Raw genomic sequence first — 23,500 nt, forward strand, 5'->3', positions numbered from 1 at the left:
AGCGAAGCTTGCATGTGTGAGCCATCACACCTCACAGTCACCAGTTCAAATCACACTCCACAGTTTAATCTTATATTAACAGAAATGAGTTTTAAAATATGATTGCAGCTGCATGCAAGCTCCTTTCCCATCACACTAAACTGGAGAACGTTGGGCAGTATAAGAATGTGGTGGAGCAGGTCACAAGGTCGTCGTCCCGTCCTGTCCAATCCGTCCATCCCCCCACTACATAAGTGGCAATCCAATGAGGAAACAAGAGCTTAGCACTTGGGCTGAAGAAAGGTGACTGGTAGGGGAAGTTTCAGAGGGAAACCAATGGGTAAGGAAGAGATAAGAACCCTTTTCTCACCCCAAAATTCTCCACTACAAATGGCATCATCCCAGTTGTGATTTCTTCAAAGGAGAAGCATGGGCCAGGTTTACATGTTGGAGGAAAAGGGAGAAATTGGAGTTCCCCTCTTGGACAATGCTGTGCTTGAGGCAAGTGATGCATTATTTTCCTCTGACAGATATGCCACATGCAGTTAATTATTTGTGGGGAAGAGGCTAGGAGGAGAAGAATTAGTAGCATGCTCTCAGGTTCTTATAATGAACTTACCAAATTCAGTGGAGACAGCCTCTAGCTAAAGTTCAGATACATTCATTAAAAATATATCCATCAGTAGCCATTACAAGTCCCCAAACCCTTATTTCAGGCTGCAGTTCAATCCACACATTCCTGGGAGTAAGCCCCATCAACTAGAATGAGACTTACTCCTGAGTAGACTTGGGCTAACAGAGGTAGAAAACAAATCTCTGTGGGCCCAATCCAATCTAACTTTCTAGCACCAGTGCTGCCACAATGCAGCTCCGAGGTAAAGGAACAAATGTTCCCAGACCTTGAGGAGGCCTCTGTGACTGCCTCCCCATCACAGGATGCAGTGCATGCCCCATTGGCACAGCTGCACCGGCACTGAAAAATTGAATGGGATGGGGCCCAAAGTCATCTGGAATGCGTAAGCATTGTGTACTTGTTACAGTATGTATCTCTGTCAAGTTCTGGGGAGTGTAATAATTCATTTCATTTAAACGGCACCATTTAGAGTCCAATTCTATTCTTATCCCCCCCCCCCACTGGTGCAGCCACGCCAAAAATGGGCACACTGTTTCCAGTAGGGGAGGACAAATCAGGAGGCTTCATAGGCAAAAGGAGTTTAAATCCCCTGACACTTTTGTAAGCCTCCTGCACCTCAGTGGGTTTCCTCAGACTAGCAATTTCACTAGTGGAAGTTTAGGGAGAAGGAGGTGGGGAGGCTGAAGAAAAGGGGGATAGGATCCAGTGCATGCCCCCCACAGCCTCCCTGCCTCCCTTTAATACAGTATGTGGTCCTAGAACTGGAATTTTCCTTACCTTGATATATTGATGATGCAATGGTAAGAGGGTTTTCTGGGACATGGCAGAGTAAGGGCTATTTGCCCCAAGGGGGGAGAGATAAAATAAGTATAAAGAATAAACACTGTTTCATCTGAATCTGTTATTCAAACAAATCTAGAATCTGTTAACTTTAAAGTTAAAAACAAATATTAGGAGATCCAATCACAACTCTCTTCCAAAAAGTGTATCTTGGGGGAAAAAAATGTTCTGTGTTATATTTAGCTTGATCTGTGCATCCAAATTTTGTCTCTGGTTGTAACACTGGAGTTACCCCTGCCCTGATACAACACTGTTACAATCAGAAGGGAAGATGATGTGCTTAAAAATACTTAATGTGCGGTGGTTGGAGAAAAGCATTTTTAGTGTCAGCAGGGAATGGAGTTCAGGTGCGGAGGTAGGCTAACCCCCCACCAAATTCCATTATAATGGGGTTGGATCAGATATTCCCATAGTCCTGGGAACTGGAGTTTATGAAAGCGAATGTTTCTTCTTGAAAAGTTAAAGGTATATAAATTCTGTGAGTTTCTGAGAGTTCATTAGGAGGAAGAAGCTGGAAAGAGAGAGAGAAAGCAAAGAATGGAAGGCAGCGCAAATGCTTTCTAGGGATTGAAAAAAAAAAAGAACTGCTGTTGTGCTTTGACTGTTGTCATGCTTGTATTTGTGTGGCTAAACCCTCTATTCCATGTGCCACCTTTTGACAAATATTCCATTTAATATTCCCTCACAGATGGAGCCCCTACATCGGATGGTGCAGAATGGCACAGATGTTACTGAATGAATGAATGAATGAATAAACCTTTATTAGGCATAGATAGAGAAATCATAAAAGCAAACATAATTAGTCCTAGTCCCGTTTATCAAAAACGGAGTTAAGATACTAAATTACTAATAAAACATTTACAGTTCAACATAAAATATCAACATTTTGACAAATTACATTAAGAAGGCTTGGAAGTCACCAAAAGTAAAAATTTAGAAATTCCCTCTAGCACATCTGGTGAGCAGTCATTTAGGAGACACTTCAGTTTTGCCTCATCCGAAAGCCCATTCATTTTGCCAAGAAGTGGAGTCATGTAAGTGTGGCGGGATCTAGTGTGCCGAGGACAATAAAAAAGAATGTGCATGATTGATTCAACGTTTCCCAAATTACAAGGGCAGAGGCGTTCTTTATATGGTATTTGCCTATATCTACCTTCTGTGACCTTGGATGGAAACACATTGAATCTTGCCAAAGAGATTGCACGACGTTCAGAGGGGTTGATCAGAATACTCAGATAAGGAGCCATTTGCCCATACTTTAGCGGGATAGAGAAATTAAGAGGGGAGCAAATTCTAGAAGCAAGTTCAAAGAGGTTTTGTGCCTCAATGTCTAGCATTCTTTGCTTTACCCTTTGATAAACTTCAGGGAATGGATAGAAACTTAAAAAATCCAATGAAAAACCAATTGATTTGATTTTTGATTTAATTTGGCTATACTATTTAGAAGAACCAGACTCAGATAGCATTCTGGATAGGAGACTGCCTGGTTTCACGTTATAATGTAATAGGAGCCAATAGCGTATGGTTAAAAGCCATGCTCTTGATACTAAGAGCGATTGTCCGGTCTCCAAACATAATGCAGAGTATTGCACCCCTGCTAAGTAGGTAAGAGGCACTTTTTCAAGTGGGTGCTCCTTTTTTTAGCAGGGGGAGAGTAACTGGCCCACCTCATCCCAGCACTGTCTGTTCTAGTGGCAGTCTGCTGGTATTCATTTTTGCATCTTTTTAGATTGTGAGCCCTTTTGGGACAGGGAGCCATTTACGTTATTTGATTTTTCTCTGTAAACCGCTTTGTGAACTTTTAGTTGAAAAGCGGTATATAAATACTGTTGATTGATTGATTGGTACAGATTTAGGTAAACCCAGGATAGCCCTCAAAAATTTTGCTTGGATACTCTCAAGGGTGTGATTTATAGAGCTAATCCAGATAGGGCACCCGTACAGGAGCTGTGCCGATACCTTGGCGTTAAATACCTTGAGAGCAGCTGGTATATAACGATTGCCCTGACTAAAAAAGAATCGATTGGTGCTCTGCAAAGTGACACGGGCCAAGTTGGTAACCAATTTTTGATGAGTACCCCAGCAAAGATTGTAATGGAAGTGAATTCCAAGGTATTTAAAGCTTTTGACCTGTTCCAGTTTCTCCCCTCCGATAGACCAAGTACCTGGGCTCCATGATTTTGAAAAGACCATAACTTTGGTTTTCTGAGAGTTCAGTTCAAGTTTGTTACATTTCAGATAGTCAGAAGTTCTATTTAAAAGTCGCTTAAGTCCAATAGGTGTACAGGATACTAGCACTGCATCATCTGCATAAAGCAATGCTGGAATATGCATTGAACCTAGTTTGGAAAAATGTCCATCTATCTGAAGCAAAAAGGGGGTAAAATCGTGCAGAAAAAGATTAAAAAGAGTGGGTGCTAAAATGCACCCCTGTTTCACTCCCCTTTCGACCTGAATTTTGGGGGTCAATTTCCCCGAAGATGTAATTTTAATTTGGCAGGTGGTGCCTGTATAAAGCTTCTGAATAAGAGTTAGAAGTCTAGGGTCTATATTGAGTTTAACTAGTTTGTCCCATAGCAGCGATCTATTAACGGAGTCAAAGGCTCCTTTAAGATCCAGAAAAGCAACATATAATTTTTGATTTTTTAGCCTTGTGTACTTGTCAATCAGATGAGCTAAAACAGCACAGTGATCAATTGGTGAAGATCCTTTTCGAAATCCTATCTGATCCCACCCTGGAAGGCCCAGATCTTCCATCCAGGATAGCAGCTTGTTTAAAAGATGTTTTGCATAAAGTTTTCCCCCCACTGATAAAAGGCTTATAGGTCTAAAATTGGAGGGATCACGATGGTCGCCTTTTTTGTAAATAGGCACTATAGTAGCATTTGTCCATTCAGCTGGTATTATACCTGTTTGGTCCACCACTGTGAATAATGAGGATAGAATAGGGGCCCACCATTCGGGGTCCACTTTCAGGATCTCTGACAATACCAAATCTGGCCCAGGAGCTTTCCCTTGTTTACTTTGAGAGACTAGCTCTATAATTTCTTCAGTGGATACAGGAGGCCATGGGGTGGTTGCTGAAGGATTTAAAGTAAAAGATGCTAAGCCACTTTCACCCTCTTGGCAATATAAGGTGGAGAAAAAGCGGCACCACTCTTGTGGGGAGATGACCATCTGAGAGCGAGGTGCAGTTTTCTGAGCAGAATTGGTGATTATACCCCAAAATTGCTTAGAATTTTTATGTTCTATGGCAGCTAGTAGTTTATACCACAAGCGGGAAGCATAATTATGTCGCTTTTCTTGGATCAGTTGTTTCAGCTGCTTCTTTAGAATAAAATATGTATCGGGAATTTGAATAGCCCCTGAATAGCGGTATTGCTGGTAAACGGATCTAATCTGATTTTTGAGATCCATACAATCCCTATCAAACCAAGGGGATATTGTTTGGGATCCCTCCCCTATACCACCTTTAGCAGAGGGTATACTAGTGTAGGAGACTAAAGTGGATGAAACCCTAGAGATTAATAACTCATATATCTTAATTAGTTCTATCGGATCTGACTCATCTAAAAGTTGGATTCTATAGCTCTTGTACGGCTCCGTGTAGAGCAGTTTGCTCATTTTCTGATTAATTGTAGTATTCCACATGATTTTAGGCCTAATTTCATATTCATTTTCAAGCTCTACATCAGGGGTGGAGTACTGGAAAGAACCTAAATCTAGCTTGAGTATTAAAGGAAAATGGTCACTCATTCCTAGATCATCAACCAAAAAAATCAATAACATTGACCTTGAGGTGAAGTGGAACCAAGAAATAATCTATAACACTGGAACCAATGGCTGAAGCATAAGTGAATTCACCTGAATTGGGGAAATCTACAAGGCCATTTAACCATATTGTATTAAAATTGACACAGAATCTGGCCAAATAGAGGCCAGCTGCATTTGTTTTATTATCTTTGGAAAATCTTTCTAAAGAAAATAAATCAAGGGGAGATGAATCAGGATCTAAGTTTGCGGCAGTACTGAGCAACGGCTCTGAATTTCCAACCCTGGCGTTGAAATCGTCACCGATAAGACAATGGCATGAAGGAAATTCCATGTCTAACTCTGTGACAATTTTACAGAAGGTGCTCCAATTCTGGGATAATAATTGGTTGTTCAAGCCAGGAGGAAGATAAACATTTACAATTATTAACTGAAGATTGTTAAGAATAAGCTTGACTGCATGACATAATTTGCTAGTTGTCTTGGTGACCACCAGTTCTGAATTTAGCTGGGAAGAGACAAAAATTGTCATCCCCACTTGCAAACGCCCCTTGGAGCTTATTCTATAAGCTGGAATGTTGTAGGTATTAAAACCTTGAAGGTGTAAAGGAATTTGAGACCAGGTTTCCTGCAAAAGGATTACGTGAAAATCACATAAATATCTCTGGAAAGTCTCATCATTAACCTTGCTATGCCATCCCACAATATTCCAAGAAAGAAGTTTTAAATATGTCCTTGATGTGAGATCAGGTGTTGCAGATGTAAGTCAATCTGATGGGAGAGCTTGAATGTCTTCCTCTCCACGTCCCAAAGAAATAAGCTTCTGTGTTTTAGACGGTTGAACAGCAGATGGTCGGTGGGGAACGTTAGAGTTCGACTGAGCAGTCCTTGTTCCAATAGCAGTTGAGGTCATGGTCATCTGTCCATCCATAGAGTCTTTAAGTTGGACTCTAATCTTATCCAAATTATCAATAACTTTGGCTTGCTCTCCAGCAGACAAATTTTTAAAGGCCTCCAAAACCTCTGAGGAAAGAGATCCCTCCTCAGCCTCCAGTTGGAACAAAAGTTCTCTAAAATCTAGGTCTTCTTCACCAGTATTGTCTTGGGTGCGTATAGTTTCCAGTCTCATATTACTTCCATTGACCACGCTGGATTTCTGGAGAGCAGCGCTAACGCCAGATGATTGTAAATAAGCTGTTGGTTGTTCTATGTTGGGTGCCTTACCAGCAGTGTTTATTGGCTCCCCAAAGAGTTCAGCAGGAGGGGATGTTTGTTCAACTGTTTCTCCTCCACCTTCTTGTGTAGAGGCCAGTAGAAGTACCAAGTCCTGAGAGTCATCCAGCTCTGCCAATTCTCTCTCAGAGGGGGGAGCTGTATCCATGTCCTCCACATGGCAAACCTGACTTGAATGGACCATAGCCTCTACTGCCACTGTGGGAAGTACCCTAGGCGTTCTGGGCGTTAGCCTTGCCAAGGATTCCTCGAGGGAGGCTGTCATCTCTTCCAATTCATTTATGGCTGTATTCAGAGGGTTTTCCAAAATATCTTGTGGATTTTTAGCACTGCTCCTCTGTGAATCATTAGCAGCACAAGTCCAGGGCAGATTTTTCAAAGTATTTTGAGAGTTAACTACATAGCTCTCCAGCGGGTCATTAGCAGCAGCAGTCGTAGGCTCCACGCCAAGCCTCTCAAACCTTGACCTTGGAATGATAACAGCTGGAGGAGCTGCAGATAAGTGTTTAGAAGGCAGCATTGGTGGCCGGCTTATATCTGTAAAAACTCTCATTGCTCTTATTTCATAGGAGTTCAGAAAACCCTGCATTCTGAAAAGCATCAGGGGGATGGTCGGGCTTGCAAATTCCAGCCTCAATTTTGTTCTATCTGGAGGGGCAGCCAATCGCTGGTAATATTTTAAATCAATACATCTGGGTTCCGATCTAAGTAATCTAGCCAGCGAATCCACAATTTTAAATTTATTTAGCCATTTACCAACATTATACACATTCTTTTTGAGTTCAAGGGTCACCTGTTTCACTAGAAGATGCTGAGATACAGATGGATTCTCTATCTTCTCCATGTTCTCCTTTCTCTTCCCCCACTCTTAGGCTTGGGAGTTAAGCTTTTTTGCCTTTTATGCCTCTCGGGTTTAGGAGTGAAGCTTTTATGCCTCCCATGTGTCTGCTGTTGCGGTGGCTGGGGGTCAACAAAATGTTTACAAAACAATTCTCGGAGGGAGTTAACTGACTCCTGGAGGGTGCTAACACGGGAGGCTATACATTTTATTTCTTGAAAGAAAATCAAGGCGGTCCTCCCTGATATCACACACTGCTCCGCCATAAGAGGCAACAAGGGACTGTTAGGTGGAAACATACCCTCCTTACCCTCCTTTGAGTTCTGAAGTTTGTCCGCGTCAGTGTTATCTTCCAGGAGGCAGTCGGTAAGAATAGTATTTTCCTTTGTTGGAGAGGAGGGTGTAGAAGCTGTGTTGTGTCTCCCAGCTTGCAGAGATCTTTCATAAACAGGTTCAGAGGCATTCTCGCAGCACTCCCCATTTTCCTTTCCAACAGCAGAAGGTGATGATTCCAATACAGAGAATTTGTTTGTAGAAGCAGGGATGCAAGTCTCAATTGCTGTCTCAGTCCAGCCTGATAAATCCTCTAAGCAGAGATGCTTGGCAGCTTTCGTTGGAGAGCCCCGACCCGGGGAAACTCTTTGGCGTTTCTTTTTCCTCCCCATGATTCTTTATCTGTTGAATTCCCCAGCAGTCAGAATCCAATCCAAAGCAATCCAAAGCTTGTCGATTATAAAATCAAGTAAAAAATAGCAGAGCCACAAGAGGGAACCTTGTCAATAAAAGAAAATTAGGTATGCTGAGAAAGTGGACCAAAAACTGGCACACAGATGTTGTTTTAGGAGCACTCCAACAAAAGAGCTGTTAGCCAGAAGCCCTGTTACTGAATTTATACTCCTGGGGCTCTCCAGTGACCCAGACGTCCAACTCATTCTCTTTGGTCTCTTTCTCCTTTGCTACTTGATGGCCCTAGGTGGAAACACTCTCATTCTTCTCATCACCGCTTTGGACAGCAGACTGCACAACCCCATGTATTTCTTTCTGGGTAATCTCTCTGTCGTGGACATTGGGTTCACATCTTCCACTGTTCCCAAGATGCTGATAAGTTATCTCTCTCAGGACAAGCGAATCTCCCTTGCTGGTTCCTTCTCCAAAATGTATTTCTTCATCTCCTTTGGTGGCGTTGAATGCCTCCTGCTGGGTGTGATGGCATATGACCGGTATGCTGCCATTTGCCACCCACTGCACTATGGTGTATTCATGAACCCCAAAACGTGTGTGTGGCTGGCAGCATCTGCCTGGATTCTGGGCTTGGTTAACTCTGGTGTGCACTCTGGCATGATGTCCCTTTTGTCATTCTGCCGGGACAATGTCATCCGACACTTCTTTTGTGACGTCCCACCCCTGTTTCAGCTCTCCTGTTCTGACACTCAGGCCAATCAAATTGCGACCTTTGTGGTGGGTGGAGGTGTGATCATGTGTTCATTTCTGGTTACTCTGGTGTCGTACGTCTATATAGTTTCGGCCATTGTCAGGATCCGCACCAAGGAAGGGCGTCTCAAGGCCTTTTCTACCTGTGCTTCTCACCTGACTGTGGTCAACATCTACTTTGGCACCATCATCTTCACATACATCCGTCCCAACTCCACATACTCCCAGGAGCAGGATCGGATTTTGTCTGTGCTATACGGGATTCTCACACCAATGCTTAATCCAATCATCTATAGCTTGAGAAACAAGGATGTGCAAGGGGCACTCCGGAAAGCCATGGGTAGGGCATAAAACTACATTCACAGAATCCAAATGATTGTGGGTTTTCTGCTTCAATATTGTGAAGCCAAGACTCCGTTCTCTATATTAGCTATATTAAATATGCTTCTGCCTGCCTTGCGGAACTTTCAGGTTTCACTCTTGGAGCAGAGGATGTTTGTGATACAATCCACTTTTGAAAGTGTCCCACATTTCAGATATAAATCACAAAGTGGTTTGGAATGAAATTGCTGTTTGAGAAAAAGATGTCCAAATCAGGACGTTTCCTCGGTCCCCTTCCTCAACCAAGTCCCTTGTGCTTATTGAATTTGTGAGCTCCTCAGAGCAAGGACTTCTCTTCTAATGTAAAGTACCATGCACATTGATGGTGCTATATTTTTATTATTAATAATAATAATTACATCCCACTGGGTGCAAGAAGTTATCAATTTCTCTGGAGTACAGACACTGTCTTTAATTTTGAATCTACAGAGGGTGGAATGGTTAAGACCTGTCTGATTTACACTCAGCACAGGTTCTTCTCCTGGAATTTATAGCTGAACCCAGTGACCTTGATGTAGGTAAGAACGTAAAAACAGCCCCACTGGATCAGGCCATAGGCCCATCTAGTCCAGCTTCCTGTATCTCACAGCAGCCCACCAAATGCCCCAGGGAGCACACCAGATAACAAGAGAACTGCATCCTGGTGCCCTCCCTTGCATCTGACATTCTGACATAGCCCATTTCTAAAATCAGGAGGTTGTACATGCACATCATGGCTTGTAACCTGTAATGGATTTTTCCTCCAGAAACTTGTCTTTTAAAGGCGTCCAGGCCAGTCGCCATCACCACATCCTGTGGCAAGGAGTTCCACAGACCAACCACATGCCGAGTAAAGAAATATTTTCTTTTGTCTGTTCTCACTCTCCCAACACTCAATTTTAGCGGATGTCCCCTGGTTCTGATGTTATATGAGAGTGTATAGAGCATCTCTCTATCCACTCTGTCCATCCCCTGCATCATTTTGAATGTCTCAATCATGTCCCCCATCAGATGTCTCTTTTCTAGGCTGAAGAGGCCCAAACGCCGTAGCCTTTCCTCATAAGGAAGGTGCCCCAGCCCTGTAATCATCTTAGTTGCTCTCTTTTGCACCTTTTCCATTTCCACTATGTCTTTTTGAGATGCGGTGGCCAGAACTGAACACAATACTCCAGGTGTGGCTTTACCATAGATTTGTACAACGGCATTATAATATGAGCCGTTTTGTTCTCAATACCTTTTCTAATGATCCCAAGCATAGCATTGGCCTTCTTCACTGCCACCGCACATTGAGTTGACACTTTCATCGACCTGTCCACCACCACCCCAAGATGTCTCTCCTGATCTGTCACAGACAGCTCAGAACCCATCAGCCTATATGTGAAGTTTTGATTTTTTGCCCCAATGGGCATGACTTTACACTTACTGACAATAATACACTAACTGACAATAATACTTACTGGTAATGCTGAATCTTGCCATTTCTAAGCTGCAGCTCTTGAATAGGAAGAGGACATTGTGGTTTAGAATGCTGGTTTGCCAGACATGGGGCAGGAATTGTCTTAATGGGTTGGAGGGCAGTAGAATTAGAGCTGTGATAGAATTGCCAAATTTCAGACTGAAAGTAACAATGATAAAAATATGGCATTTCTTTTTTAATGCGCTCTGTGGAAATATTCACCATTTAAAAATTGTGTTCAGCCCCATTGTTTCCTCTGGCTTTCACTGCTCAGTCACTCTCTTCTTTGGCCTAACTACATGATTCACACAGGCGATCTTACCCAGTCAGGGATCACATTTGTATGGGACAATGCTGCAGTACTACATAGTAAATCACAGCTGTGAATGCGATTGGAGTGAAGCAAGCAGACTTGCTGCCTGAAACCTTGCAAATCTGTCTTGTCAGCATTGGCATTGACACCCGCCTCTAGTTTAAGTGCCAGCTGAAACTCCACCCCAATTTTGTCCCCCCTTTCTTGCTTGCAGGTGTGTTAGCAGGTGCATACCCTCCTGCCACCACTAACTCCTTCTTGTCCACCTGGCTGCTTTTGCTGAAAGCATGGGGAGGGGAGCGCAGTGCAGTGATTCAGGAACATCCTAACACTACTGTCATCTTGCCACCTCCCACTTGAACCTGTCCAGCCGCATTCAAACACACTGACAGCACAATCCTAAGGGCAGTTTACGCCACTGGAATTAGTGTTCCAACAGCATAGTTTTATGGCTGCTGCAACCATGACAGTGCCAAAGCCTCAAGTCATGAGTGGCTAGGTTTGTGTAAAAACAAGGACTTGACACCCGCTGCCACTGGTAAGTTTGTGTAAGGGTTAGGAGGATTGAAGGGAGGGTGGAATGGGGTGGGGTGGGCAGAACAGGAAGGTGACAGGGTGAGGAAGAGGACAGATTGGGTCCAGAAAGGGGGTGGGTTTGGCACCCACAAAACCAAACCCACTTCCCCGACTATGGAGCTAATGCAGGTTCAAGTTGACCCATGGCAGCTGTTGGGGCATCCCCTGGGGCAAGGGAACAAGTATTCCCTTACACCAAGGAGGCCCCAACAAGCCAAAATGCCCCTGCAGCATACAGTAGAAGTCGTGTTGGCAAACTGTGTTGTCACTGGGGAGTTATGGAGTAGACCAAAGAGTCCTAGAGGCAACTGGAAGCCCTTCCCAGAGGTAAATAAAACTGTAGGGGCCTTCCCCTGGAGGTGCCTGGAACAGGCTTGTTCCTCCCCAGGGAGGCCTCAGATTGGCTGGAGGAAGAGGGGGCTCCAGCACCCTTGTCCTCTTCCCTAGCAGAGCTGCCAAATCTGGCCTAAGAGCAGGAGCTGTTGACCTCACAGCTCCCTGCTTCACTCTGACTGCCTCTCATCCCTGGCCTCCCTGTTTTATGGAGCAAGCCTGCCCCCTTTGGCCCTGCCCCTTCCTCCAGGTGGGGCAGAAAAGGCCTTTCCTGTTCCTGGCTTGTTTCCTTCTGTGTTCCTTGTTTGCCCTGCCAGCCCCCTCTGGCTGGCTGAGGTGAGCCACCCTGCTTTGCCCCCTTCGAGGGCAGTGAAGCCTCCCCACCCTGGGCATGGGGTGCCTGCTCCTGGGTAAGTCGGGGGTAAGGGCATCTGGAAGGGGCCCTGACAAAAACTTTTATTAATCACCTCTGGTTGGCCTTCAGGCTCCTGTTCTAGCCCTTCCCCACCATTAAATGCAGCACATGCTGCATTGAGTACAATGGTGGGTGATAGGATTGGGCGGTAAGGGTTGTAAATTTTCAGTTCTCCAGTTTTCAGGAAAATTTTAGGACAATTCAAGAAAAAAGAAGAAGCAAACACTCCAACATTTATCATCTTTCAATGCCTTTTGTAAACAGTTTTCTCTTAAATAGAATTCTCTTAGCAGCAACAATAGACCATAGGATCCAAACATCCCAGTTCAGGGCATATTCCTCTGTGCCAATGCAGTGGCACCATTGCAGATTGAAGGGTGTCTTGCAGGGGAATTTTGCATGTTGGAGGTCTATTCCAGGCAGGGAATAGCCCTGGAGCCATGGAAGAGGTTCCCCTTTCCAAGGAACAGTAACATTCCTGGAGCCCCTGAGCCAGCAAAGAGGCTGAAGAGGGAGGCGGAAAACCTTGTGTAACCAGAACACAGTAAGGTGCAGCAAGGTGGAGCTCTCTCTCTCTCTTTTACACACACACACACACACACACACACACACAGGGGCAGGTGTGGTAGCAACAGAGGGGATTGCTTTAAAAAAACCCAGGGATTGTTTGCCAAATTCCCCCCCCCCCCAGTTATTGCACAAGCAAGCCTACCCACCAAGCAAAGCATGAGATATAGCTTACAATCCTCTCCACACTTTCCTGGGAGTAAGCCCCATTGACTACAATGGGGCTTACTTCTGAGTAGAAACTCATAGGGCTGGACTCTATAAAGCTCGGCATCCCACCTGTGAAAGAAGCGGGCAGCTGGCAATGTGGAGGGCTCAGGAGAGGGAGGCCGGGGGAAGAGAGAGGATTGCTTTAAAAAACCCAGGGAGTGCTTGCCAAATCCCCCCCCCCCCAAATGATGCAGGCTCTCCTGCTCCAGCAAGCCTTCCCAAGCAAACCTTGGGAAGCCTTGGAAAGACAGGTGAGGGTGAGCAGTGAGCCGGACTATAAGTCCCAGAACGCTCGGGGGCAGAGAGCTTCTAAGATGGTGGCCAGGGAGGGCTGCAGTAGCGGCGGCAGCAAAGAGGAGGAGAACCTGCAGCACTGTTGGGAGGCAGCCTTGGACACAGAGGATGAGGCTTTCCAAGCAAGCTCACCATTCCAACTGTGAAAGAAGCAGGGCAGCTGGCAACAGGAGGGCTGAGTACAGAGTGGAAGGGACAGGAGGGGATTGAGAACAGCTGCCTTAGTTTCCTTCCATCCGGAAGTGTCAGGCTGCAGCGAATTTGCGTAGCTCTATGGCATTAAGCACAATGCTGTTTTTTGTTCATCATGCGGAACTAACACGGATAAATAGGCTCCACCTGTAGATCCGTTACCATTTTTTATTTGGAATGTGCATGCACACACACATGAATATATTAGGTTTATATCTTTGTATAATAGGGATGATGATGAATATATTGGGAAACATTTTTCCATACAAAGTCAGATGAGCTATAACTTAATGAGCACAACAAATTTAGATTCTTCTAGCTTGATTCAAAGCACCTCATGTAATCATAATGTAAATTGTTTCCTCCTTTTGCTGCCAATTTTCAAACTTTTATTTCAAATCTTTTCTGCTGCTGGATCACCATTAGCTTAGTTTGCCAGAAATATGGGACATGTTTGTGAGAACACTGTGTGAACTATAACACTGTTATAGTTTCAATATCCATATTTAGAAAGAGGATACTGGGTGGGTAATGGAAATCTTCTCTTGGGGTCCCCACAAATGATATTTCTATTATACTGATATCTGACCCTAAGGATCCAAGAGTAGTACACAAGCTTCTCTTTTATTCCCACAAAGCCTGAGAAATAAATTTGTGTGATGAATTTTGACTGGCCTTTGGTTACTCAGAAGTCTTCATGGCTAAGTTGAGATTTGAATGTGCATTTTCTCAGTACAACTCCAGCATTTGACCTACTAAAACAACATTCCTTTCTGAGTTTGGCAATAAGATTCTAATCTGCAGTTGATTTGTTGCCAAGTGGGACTTCATCTCCTGTAACCACCTTTCACATGTGCCTTAAGCACAATTCTATCCTGCGCTGGAACAGGCAAGCAAAGAGGCTTGTGCTGTATCCAGCGCAGGATAGGCGCCAGAAGTAGCTCAGCCAGAGTCAAGGGGAAATTTTTCCCCTTACCCCTGGGTAAGGGTCGCTGGCCTCTATGGGTCTCCTTGGACATGCGCCACCTCATGTGCCGTGAGGTGAAAATAGTTGAAAATCACTGCTCCTGATAATGAAGACAAACGGAATAGAAAACACACATACAGACACGCACAGTGTCTTCAGAATATGCAAGGAAAAGAAAAAAGGTTATGGGTTTGGGAGGAAATCTGAGCTTCTGGTCACTGACAATTTCCTTTTACCCACAGCGCTTGTGCTAGTTGCTATTCTTTCAGTACGTTCTTCTTCATACCCAACATGCACTGGAGACTTTTACTTCCTCCCCAGTGCAGAGAAGTTTTTGACTGTGGATCCATCCAACATGTTTACTTTAGCCTGGCAGATCTTCAAGTGCTTTGGGAAGAACAATTCTCAACCTTGCAATTTTCATAATCGGTCAAGTAGTGAATACGCCAAGGATTAGCAGAAGGCACTTGCAGAGTTTGTAACAACAAACAAGGTGACACACTCTTCTCTTCTATAGTGGTTATAAAGACACAGTACAAAGCAATTTGAGAGTTTCACTGAAAACAGGCAGAGCTGTAACTAAAGGGAATTTCATGGTCTGTGTAGTGGGGAAGCTGTAACTATTTTCAGATTTGAGGTCCATTTTATAGCTCCTTTCAAGAATGCTGATGGCTGTAACAGCACTGATGATGGGCACATATGTCACAATGAAGGGGGCCCAGTATGTGTGGGGCCAAGGCTTTCTGATCTGCAGGCTGATTCCATTACTGCTGATAACTTTGCTACTGCAACTGCCTCATAGTGTTAGTATGAATTGTGACCCTCGAAGGGCTTCGCTGTCCTGGCTCGTAGGCCCTGATTCTTTAGATGGTATTGTAATTGGTGAATTTACATCTTTCGTACAATTAGAGATCAGGGAACTTCCCTTTAATGCCAGACCAAAAAGGTCAGTCAACTTTATGTAAGTAGTTATTTCAGCCATCCTCTCCTGGATAATATCTGAATAGAGAAACAATAGTTATTTTTTGAATATTAGTTATTTGATTTTTCTCTGTAAACCGCTTTGTGAAATTTTGTTGAAAAGCGGTATATAAATACGGTTAATAATAATAATAGAGTTACAGTATACAGTCATTATACAGTTACTCCTGACATTTTTGTTACATTTCTCTGTTTCTTTGTGTGTGACTAGATTCGTGTTCAAGTCAAGTCCTCTTGTTCCCCAACATTTCTGTCACTTTCAGATTGCAATAAATCTTTCTACATTTGGATTGAGAGTAGAAGAAATCCAGCCGTCCTGAAATTATTCTCATGGAAGGGAAGAGATACATGCATGTCAGTTAATTAATCCTTGTTCCATCTTGCTTCCAAGTTGTTCTGCACCGTCTTTTGTAGCCTAATAATTTGGCTGCAAAGAACCAGGGCAAGGTGCTCAAGCTCTGAAAGAGCAGCAACACTCATGAAGCTGAAAATCCCATATCTCAATCTACTGCCAGATCACTGTGGCATAAGTTAGGAGGATGGTGAGCCTTCTCGGTAGTGGTGCCACAATTAAGGAACCCCGTACTGGGAGAATTAAGATCTACCCCCCCAAGGCATTTCAGTGAGGGTTCAAAACCTTTTAGTTTCGTCTGACATTTGGGTGATGGCTTGACTCCCTTCTGTGCTTTCATAGAAGATTCTTGAGTGTTTTTGCCCTTTTCAAATTGGTTTTATTTATTTTTTGCTGGTTTTATTTATTGTTTTGATCCAGTGTATATTTTATCCTTAAATTGTAAGCTGCATAGGGCATGTGCTCCGGCAGAGGAAAGTTGGGATAAATATCTTTTAAGTAAATAATTAAAATAAGAAGAAGCTAGAAGAAACCAAAGGAATTCAATTCCTGCCTCAGCTCAAGTCCTTCCCCAGTTACCTTGGCCAAACACAAAATAAATCTCTATTCATCACTGAGGTGTTCATCCTGTGGTTGGGATGTACCACATCACAGCATGGATTAGGATTCAATTGAGCGACTATCTAAACATAATGCACAAATTCAGATGCAGTGTCTGTTTATCTAGGTAGCTATGTTTAAAGCCTGTGTTATATGATAAGCTGACATCAGCTTTCAGCAAATAAAATCAAATTTGGTGAGTTCATCACAGCCCTCAAAGGGAGGATTTTAGAGAATTAAAAAAAACACATGTGGAAAACAAAATTATTCAAAATATTAACATGATCCTTTAAAGGTTTGAGGGTTTTGCTCTTACATGGCATGACTCCAACAGTTTCTGTAGGAGAAAGAGTTCATTGCATGTGCCTTAATCAAGTGAAACTCTCTTTGCAGTATATTCCCCAGGAAATTCCATGAAGCTCTTGCTCTTGAGTTTGCCATAAATGAGATCAACAGGAATGCCAACCTCTTATCCAACAAGACGCTGGGACACATCATCTTTCCAGATTTCTTGAATTCAATGGGGAACGCTTATGGCACTCTGAATCTCCTTTTCACAGGGTGTCGCTATAATTACCATTGTGGCCAGAAAAAGAAGCTCATGGCCATCATTGGAGGGCTCATCCCCCAAAATACAATCCACATGCCCAGCATCTTAAATACCTACAAACTTCCACAAGTATGTTCCTTCCTTGAAATGAACATTGCACTTGATTAATGGAAATGAAGGGAGCAGTCCAACTGGAGCATTTATTCGTAGGTCATTCCCCCAAAGCAGCCAAGCTAAAAAATTTGGCTCTGTCCATTTGGCTCAACCCAGGTCCTCTTCAGGTAGCTACCGGGTTTTTTAACCAGCATACATTAGAAAAAGAAACTCTTTTTTCTGTTGTTTTGTTCTGTTTAGAAGGGCTGTTATGAATACAGAAGTGTTGTGTGTATGCGTGTGTGCTTTTGTGTGTTTAGTTAAACATTTCTCTTCATGTAGAAAGAATAAAAATTTCTCCGTGCTGAGAGATATGTATGTATTTCTCTATACTTTGGACTTAGCCCTTCAATATGAATACAGAAGTGTGGTGTGTATGTTGGTGTGCTCATTTGTGTTTAGTTAAACATTTCTCTTCATGTATTAAGAATTCAAATTTCTCCATACTGAGAGATATGTATGTATTTCTCTATACTTTGGACTTAGCCCTTCAATACTCCTGCCAACAGCAAAGCATTAGAGGACATTCAGATTTCACAATATTTGGTGCTGAATCGGAAACCTTGAAAGGCACATTCCCTCTTGCTATAGATTGGGAGAAAGATTTTGAAATTCAGGAGGAGAGGTAGGTTTCTGTCACCTCTAAAAATACTGTTGTCTTTTCTCCTTAGTTCAATTACAACTCCTTTCACCATGTATTGAATGATAAAACTCAGTTTCCTTTACTCCATAACATGCTTCCAACTGGAAATTCTCAGCATGATGGGATTCTTCATCTCCTTAAGCACTTTGGATGGACATGGATTGGTGTCATTGTTTCAGATGATGAAATTGGGGCACTTTTCCTGCAGAGCTTGACATCTAGGCTCCTGGAGAACAACATTTGTGTCGAGTTTACAGAAATGATTCCAGCACTAAAGAGATACTGGGATCCATCTGATGATCTCTTACTTCCGACCACAGAAAGAATAAATTCTTCTCTGTTATTGAGCAGAAGCAATGTGATTCTTGTTAACGGGGATGCACGATTAATGGAGATATTCCGAAGAGTTCTAATGGTCAATGAAAATGAATTAAGAAAGCCAATAGAAAAGGTTTGGATCATTACAGCCCAGTGGGATTTCGCAGGTATAAATTATCTGGCTCAGTTTGCACCCAAAACGTTCAATGGTATGTTATCCTTTGCCCTCCACTCAGATGACATGCCCGGATATGAAGATTTCCTGGAGACAATCAACCCTTACCAATCAAAGTTTTATTTCATGGCACAGTTTTGGTCTTCGACATTTAAATGTTTTCTCCCCTCATCCTATGTGAGAAGAGAAGTAAAGTGCAGTGGAAAGGAAAAGCTGAGGAGCCTCCCTTCACATATGTTTGAAATGAAAATGACTGGTCAGAGCTACAGTATCTACAACGCTGTGTATTCTGTCGCACATGCTCTCCATGCCATGTTTTCATCAAGATCCAAGCCAAAAGCTATCGGCGATGGAGCTACATTGAGTATCTGGAATCTCCACCCATGGCAGGTCAGACTATCTCTCAATTTGAGCATAATAAACCACAAGTGCATTTTGACACTAACACTGGCTGGATTCTGGTTCCTAATTCTTGTGCAGAAGGCAGTGGAAAGTACTTGTAGTCATAAATGAATTTCTACATTAGCTGATGATAAACCAACAGTGCAATAGTGCAATCCAGAGCTTCTTTATTCAGAAGTATCATCATTATTAAGAATATTTATATCCTTTTTTAAAAAAGCAAAATGTAATTCACAAAGCAGCTCACACAACTAAATTAAAGAATGGTTCCCCATCCCCCAAAGGGCTCACAATCTGAAAAGAAAGGAAAAAAAAACATGGAGAAAGCACCAGCAACAGCCACTGAAAAAATGCTATGCTGGGGTGATGAGGGACAGTTACTTTCCATCTGCTAAACATGAGGACACATTTTAAAAGGTGCCTCTTATACCAGTTAGTAGGGATGGAAGAAATTCCTCTCTATTCAATGGGTTTTATTCCCAAGTGTGTAATGATATCTGTACAAATCCTCTGGCCTGCTCCTTGCTTCTGAGCATTTCTCACTAATGGGTTGTGTTGAGCTTTGTAAGTTACAAGTTGTTCAGAACTCGCCTATATTTACACAGTGTGGCATCACATGATCTGAAGTTAACAGCCCGATCCTGATGATGCTGAGTGCTTTCTGGCTTTTTCCAAAGGTGACTTGCCAGATCTCGTGGCGCGGTCACTGCCAGAAGTGGTGAACAGCCAGGTCCGCATGACACAGGCAATGGAAACCTGCTGGTTCTAGTAAGTGCATGTAGGTGGTTGGAGGGAGATGAGGAGGAGAGGGCCAGGTGGGGTAGGCAGCATGGGGTGGCAATGGTGCAGGGAGTATGGCAGGTTGGGACTGGGAAGTGGGTAGGTTCAGCAGCAGCAGTAGCCATCAAATCCTGACCCATTCCTGGCTTTGATCCCCTGAACTGCGTCCTCACAGAAATGTGTCATATATACAGCTGGCACAGGTCTGAGTAGCCCTTGTGGCCAGGCACAGGTTTATCCTGGGAAACTCAGAACTTCCCTCAAAGGTTTAAGCAGGAGCTGCATTGGGGCCTCTGCACTGGACATGTGGGGAATTAGGTAGTATCGGACTTAACAAGTGTCTACCACCACTGCTGCCGTTTGCTGCAATGTCTCTAAAATGGCCGTTGTCAGTGAGCCGTGGAAAGGCATTTCTGAAAGCGAGATGTCCTCTCTATGTCATAAATGAGCCATAGGATTGGGCTTCTAGAGAAACATCCACCTCATGGTGAAAAATAATGGGAACACTGAGCATAAGAGGGCTAAGCATGAATGAACACAAGGTATAGGCTACTGTTTCTTAAACTGTGATTTGGGACCCACTAGGGGGTCGAGCATGAAGGAACCCAAGGTATAGGCTATAACTGCACAGTAAAATTGATTTATATCAGAGATTGCAGGGAATGAAAAGTTAAATGCATCAAAATAGGGAAAAGTTACCTTCTGTGCTTCACAGCAGAGGAGACCGAGGCACACCCACCACATGCCATTTCCCCCAAGCACTCAGGTATTGACACATCCTTCCAATACCTATCCTACGTTAAAGCTTTCTGGGGGGGTGTAGGTTAGAGAGGTCACACTGGAGGAGTGGCGCAATGGCCTGGGCCAGGCCAGCTCATATTCAACAAAGACCAGGCACAACAACAAAGACCTTGAACAAAGGCCTTCCTGGAAGGGTGAAAGGTCCCCATGCACCACACATCCCAGGCTGCTTCATCGATGACGAGTCAATAGAAAAGTAGAAAGCTGAAATGATGGGAACAGAGGACTACAATTGCTCAATTCTGCAATTACTTCTTGGAAGCAAAGTTCTGTTTTATACTCTCCCCAAAACTGAAAACCCTCCCAAATTGCTTCAATATAAAACACTGAACTTCATTCATGATGAAATGCTCACCACTAGATACCATCTCACGGAACTAGGAGAGCAAGAATTCCTGTTCTGAGCAGGTGCGTGAGATACATTTCCAAAAGTAGCAGCTGGAGTGACTCTCCCCAAAGTCAACTGACAAGCATCTAACATGGTTCATATGACTTGGATTCACCTGTTTTGTCCACACACACACACACACACACACACACAATCTGTTCTTCATTTATCTGTCTTTCTACCTCTCCCCTTCTGATCCAGATCAATTCTTTCCTGAGAAACGTCCATTTCAACAACAGTGCCGGGGAAGAAATTTCTCTTGACCAGCAGGGAGAACTGGCAAGTTCATTTGATATCATCAACACAGTCACATTCCCCAATCACTCCTTCAAGAGCATCAGTGTTGGCAGGATGGACTCCCAGGTTCCTACAGGCAGAGAATTCACCTTGAATGGAAGTGCCATCCTGTGGAATCCCAGGTTCACGCAGGTGGGGAGGATGATGCTGTTTTCTGAATCAAGAATTGGGAGACTGCAGGGGAGGCTGAGGCTGTAATTCTATGAAAAAATGGAATGAGTTCCATTTAATTGCGTGGAAATGACTTCTGAGTAGACATGAACAGGATGGTACTCTAATGGCCCAATCTTAACATACCAGTGTGCTTCCAGGACTAGGGTCCAGGTGGTGGAATACGGTTACAGCATTGTAAGAGCTGTTTGGGAAGTGCTCATAGCTGCTTGCTTCCAGGCTACCACTCTGGATGGTAAGGGTACCCTCTCACCATGACTCCAAAGAGAAGATCCTCTGAAGGTCCTTGGTAAATCAGCAGGGTGGGCAGAATGGGGCCAGGGGTGTGAGGTTTGGGACAGATTTGGGAAGATCGGGTTTCAGAGGAAGGAGGGTGTGGAATGTGGCACAAGTGACTTGTGCCGGAAGCTATCCCTTCTGGAGCCAACCAACAGGCGTCCTTTGTCTCCTCTGACTTGTGCCAGCTGAAGAGCTGGTGCAGGTCCAAAGAGACCCAGTGGTAGTCTGGTTATAGAGTGGATAAGAGAAAGGTATAAAATAGCTGGTTACTTTGAGGGCACATGGATGTAAACAGAGGACTAGGTATGTCATTAAATGGAGAAAAATGAACATTAGAGCAATCTGTACCATCCAATTGATACCTACACACACACCCATTCCCTGTGATCATTCTTAGATGGTGCCCCAGTCCAGATGTGTTGAGAAGTGCCATCCTGGCCAGAATAGGCTTGTTCGCCAGGGGCAGCAGATTTGTTGCTATGATTGTGTCCAGTGCTCTGAAGATGGGATTTCAGTGCAGATGGGTGAGTGAAAGACTGCAAAGTTACTTTCTGATTATTGTTGCTATTATCATTTTTATCATTATTTCTACATGAGGATGAAAAAAATGTTTGTTCAGGTCTGGGAGGAGTCAGGGATGGCGGAGCAGTCCTCCTCTGCATCCTCACCCCCTCCCAGGCCTGAAAATCCTACATGGGGCTACTTGTTTCTGCACCTATGAATAAGCTTGCACAGTTCCAAGTAGACCTATAGAGTTTGCAGGGGATTGATAAGGAGTATCCGCCTGAGGGGGGACATGATCGAGACATACAAAATTATGCATGGAAAGGATAAAGTGGATAGAGAGATGCTCTTTACACTCTCACATAACACCAGAACCAGGGGACATCCACTCAAATTGAGTGTTGGGAGGGTTAGGACAGACAAAAGAAAATATTTCTTTACTCAGCGTGTGGTTGGTCTGTAGAACTCCTTGTCGCAGAATGTAGTGATGACATCGGGCCTGGATGCCTTTAAAAGGGGATTGGACAAGTTTCTGGAGGACATTTCCTTTACGGGTTACAAGCCATAATGTGTATGTGCAACCTCCTGATTTTAGAAATGGGCTACGTCAGAATGCCAGTGCAATTGAGGGCACCAGGATGCAGGTCTCTTGATGTCTTGTGTGCTCCCTGGGGCATTTGGTGGGCCGCTGTGAGATACAGGAAGATGGACTAGATGGGCCAATGACCTGATCCAGTGGGGCTGTTCTTATGTTCTTATGAGTAAGGGGACAAATTCTCCCTTATCTCAACGAGATCTCCAGCTGCCTCCATTCCAGCCCTTTATATAGCGGAGGCTGCACCGACCCCACTGGATCGCACTGCGGCACTTTGGTTAGGATTGGGCTGTAAACTGAGTTCAATGAGACTTGCTCTCTAGTAAGTGCATATAGGATTGCTTCCTAACTCATTCATTCTGAGATATTCCCCATTGAAAGTGTGATTTTCATTGTAATAGGACAGCCAAAACTACAAAGCTTGCTTAGCAGATACATTCAACAGCCTAACATTTGACATCAAATTGTCCAAACACCACATTTCTTTCAATAGCACTGATCAATTTAGAAATATTTTAATCACCTTAATTCATGTGGAGAAGGGCTTTCTTGCATGACTTCACTCAAAAACAGGTCAATCCTCTGTTCGGACATTGCCAAATTTCCTTTTACACAAGGCAAGAGCCTCTGTCCAGCATACCAATATTTTTTCTTAAAAAGCAGAACACTTTGTGAGTTCCACTCACCAACAAAAGGGGAACTTTACTCCCTGGAAGAAAACTTGGTGGGTCAGAAAAATCCTGTGGCTTCTGTCACTAACTCTTTTTTCATGCTTCAAAAAAAAAAAAAATCTGAAGAGTAAGAGCACAATCCTGGGCTCAGCGCACTGGCTCACTACTGGCACACAATGTCACATAAGAACATAAGAACAGCCCCACTGGATCAGGCCATAGGCCCATCTAGTCCAGCTTCCTGTATCTCACAGCGGCCCACCAAATGCCCCAGGGAGCACACCAGATAACAAGAGACCTGCATCCTGGTGCCCTCCCTTGCATCGGGCATTCTGACATAACGCATTTCTAAAATCAGGGGGTTGCGCATACACATCATGGCTTTTACCACGTAATGAATTTTTCCTCCAGAAACTTGTCCAATCCCCCTT

General features: G+C 43.7%; 1 protein-coding gene across 1 annotated transcript; it reads left to right on the plus strand.

The window, feature by feature from the left end:
• Nucleotides 1-5,231: 5,231 nt before the first annotated feature.
• Nucleotides 5,232-9,077, plus strand: LOC136654286 (olfactory receptor 5AR1-like; the record flags this gene model as incomplete). The annotated part of the gene is made up of 2 exons (XM_066631238.1): nt 5,232-5,257; nt 8,138-9,077. Coding segments are annotated over 2 exons (966 nt in total), but the record flags the coding sequence as incomplete, so codon positions are not given.
• Between the last annotated feature and the right edge of the window lie 14,423 nt (nt 9,078-23,500).

The sequence above is a fragment of the Tiliqua scincoides genome, chromosome 5 (genome assembly GCF_035046505.1).
Source record: "Tiliqua scincoides isolate rTilSci1 chromosome 5, rTilSci1.hap2, whole genome shotgun sequence".
NCBI classification, from domain to species: Eukaryota; Metazoa; Chordata; class Lepidosauria; order Squamata; family Scincidae; genus Tiliqua; species Tiliqua scincoides.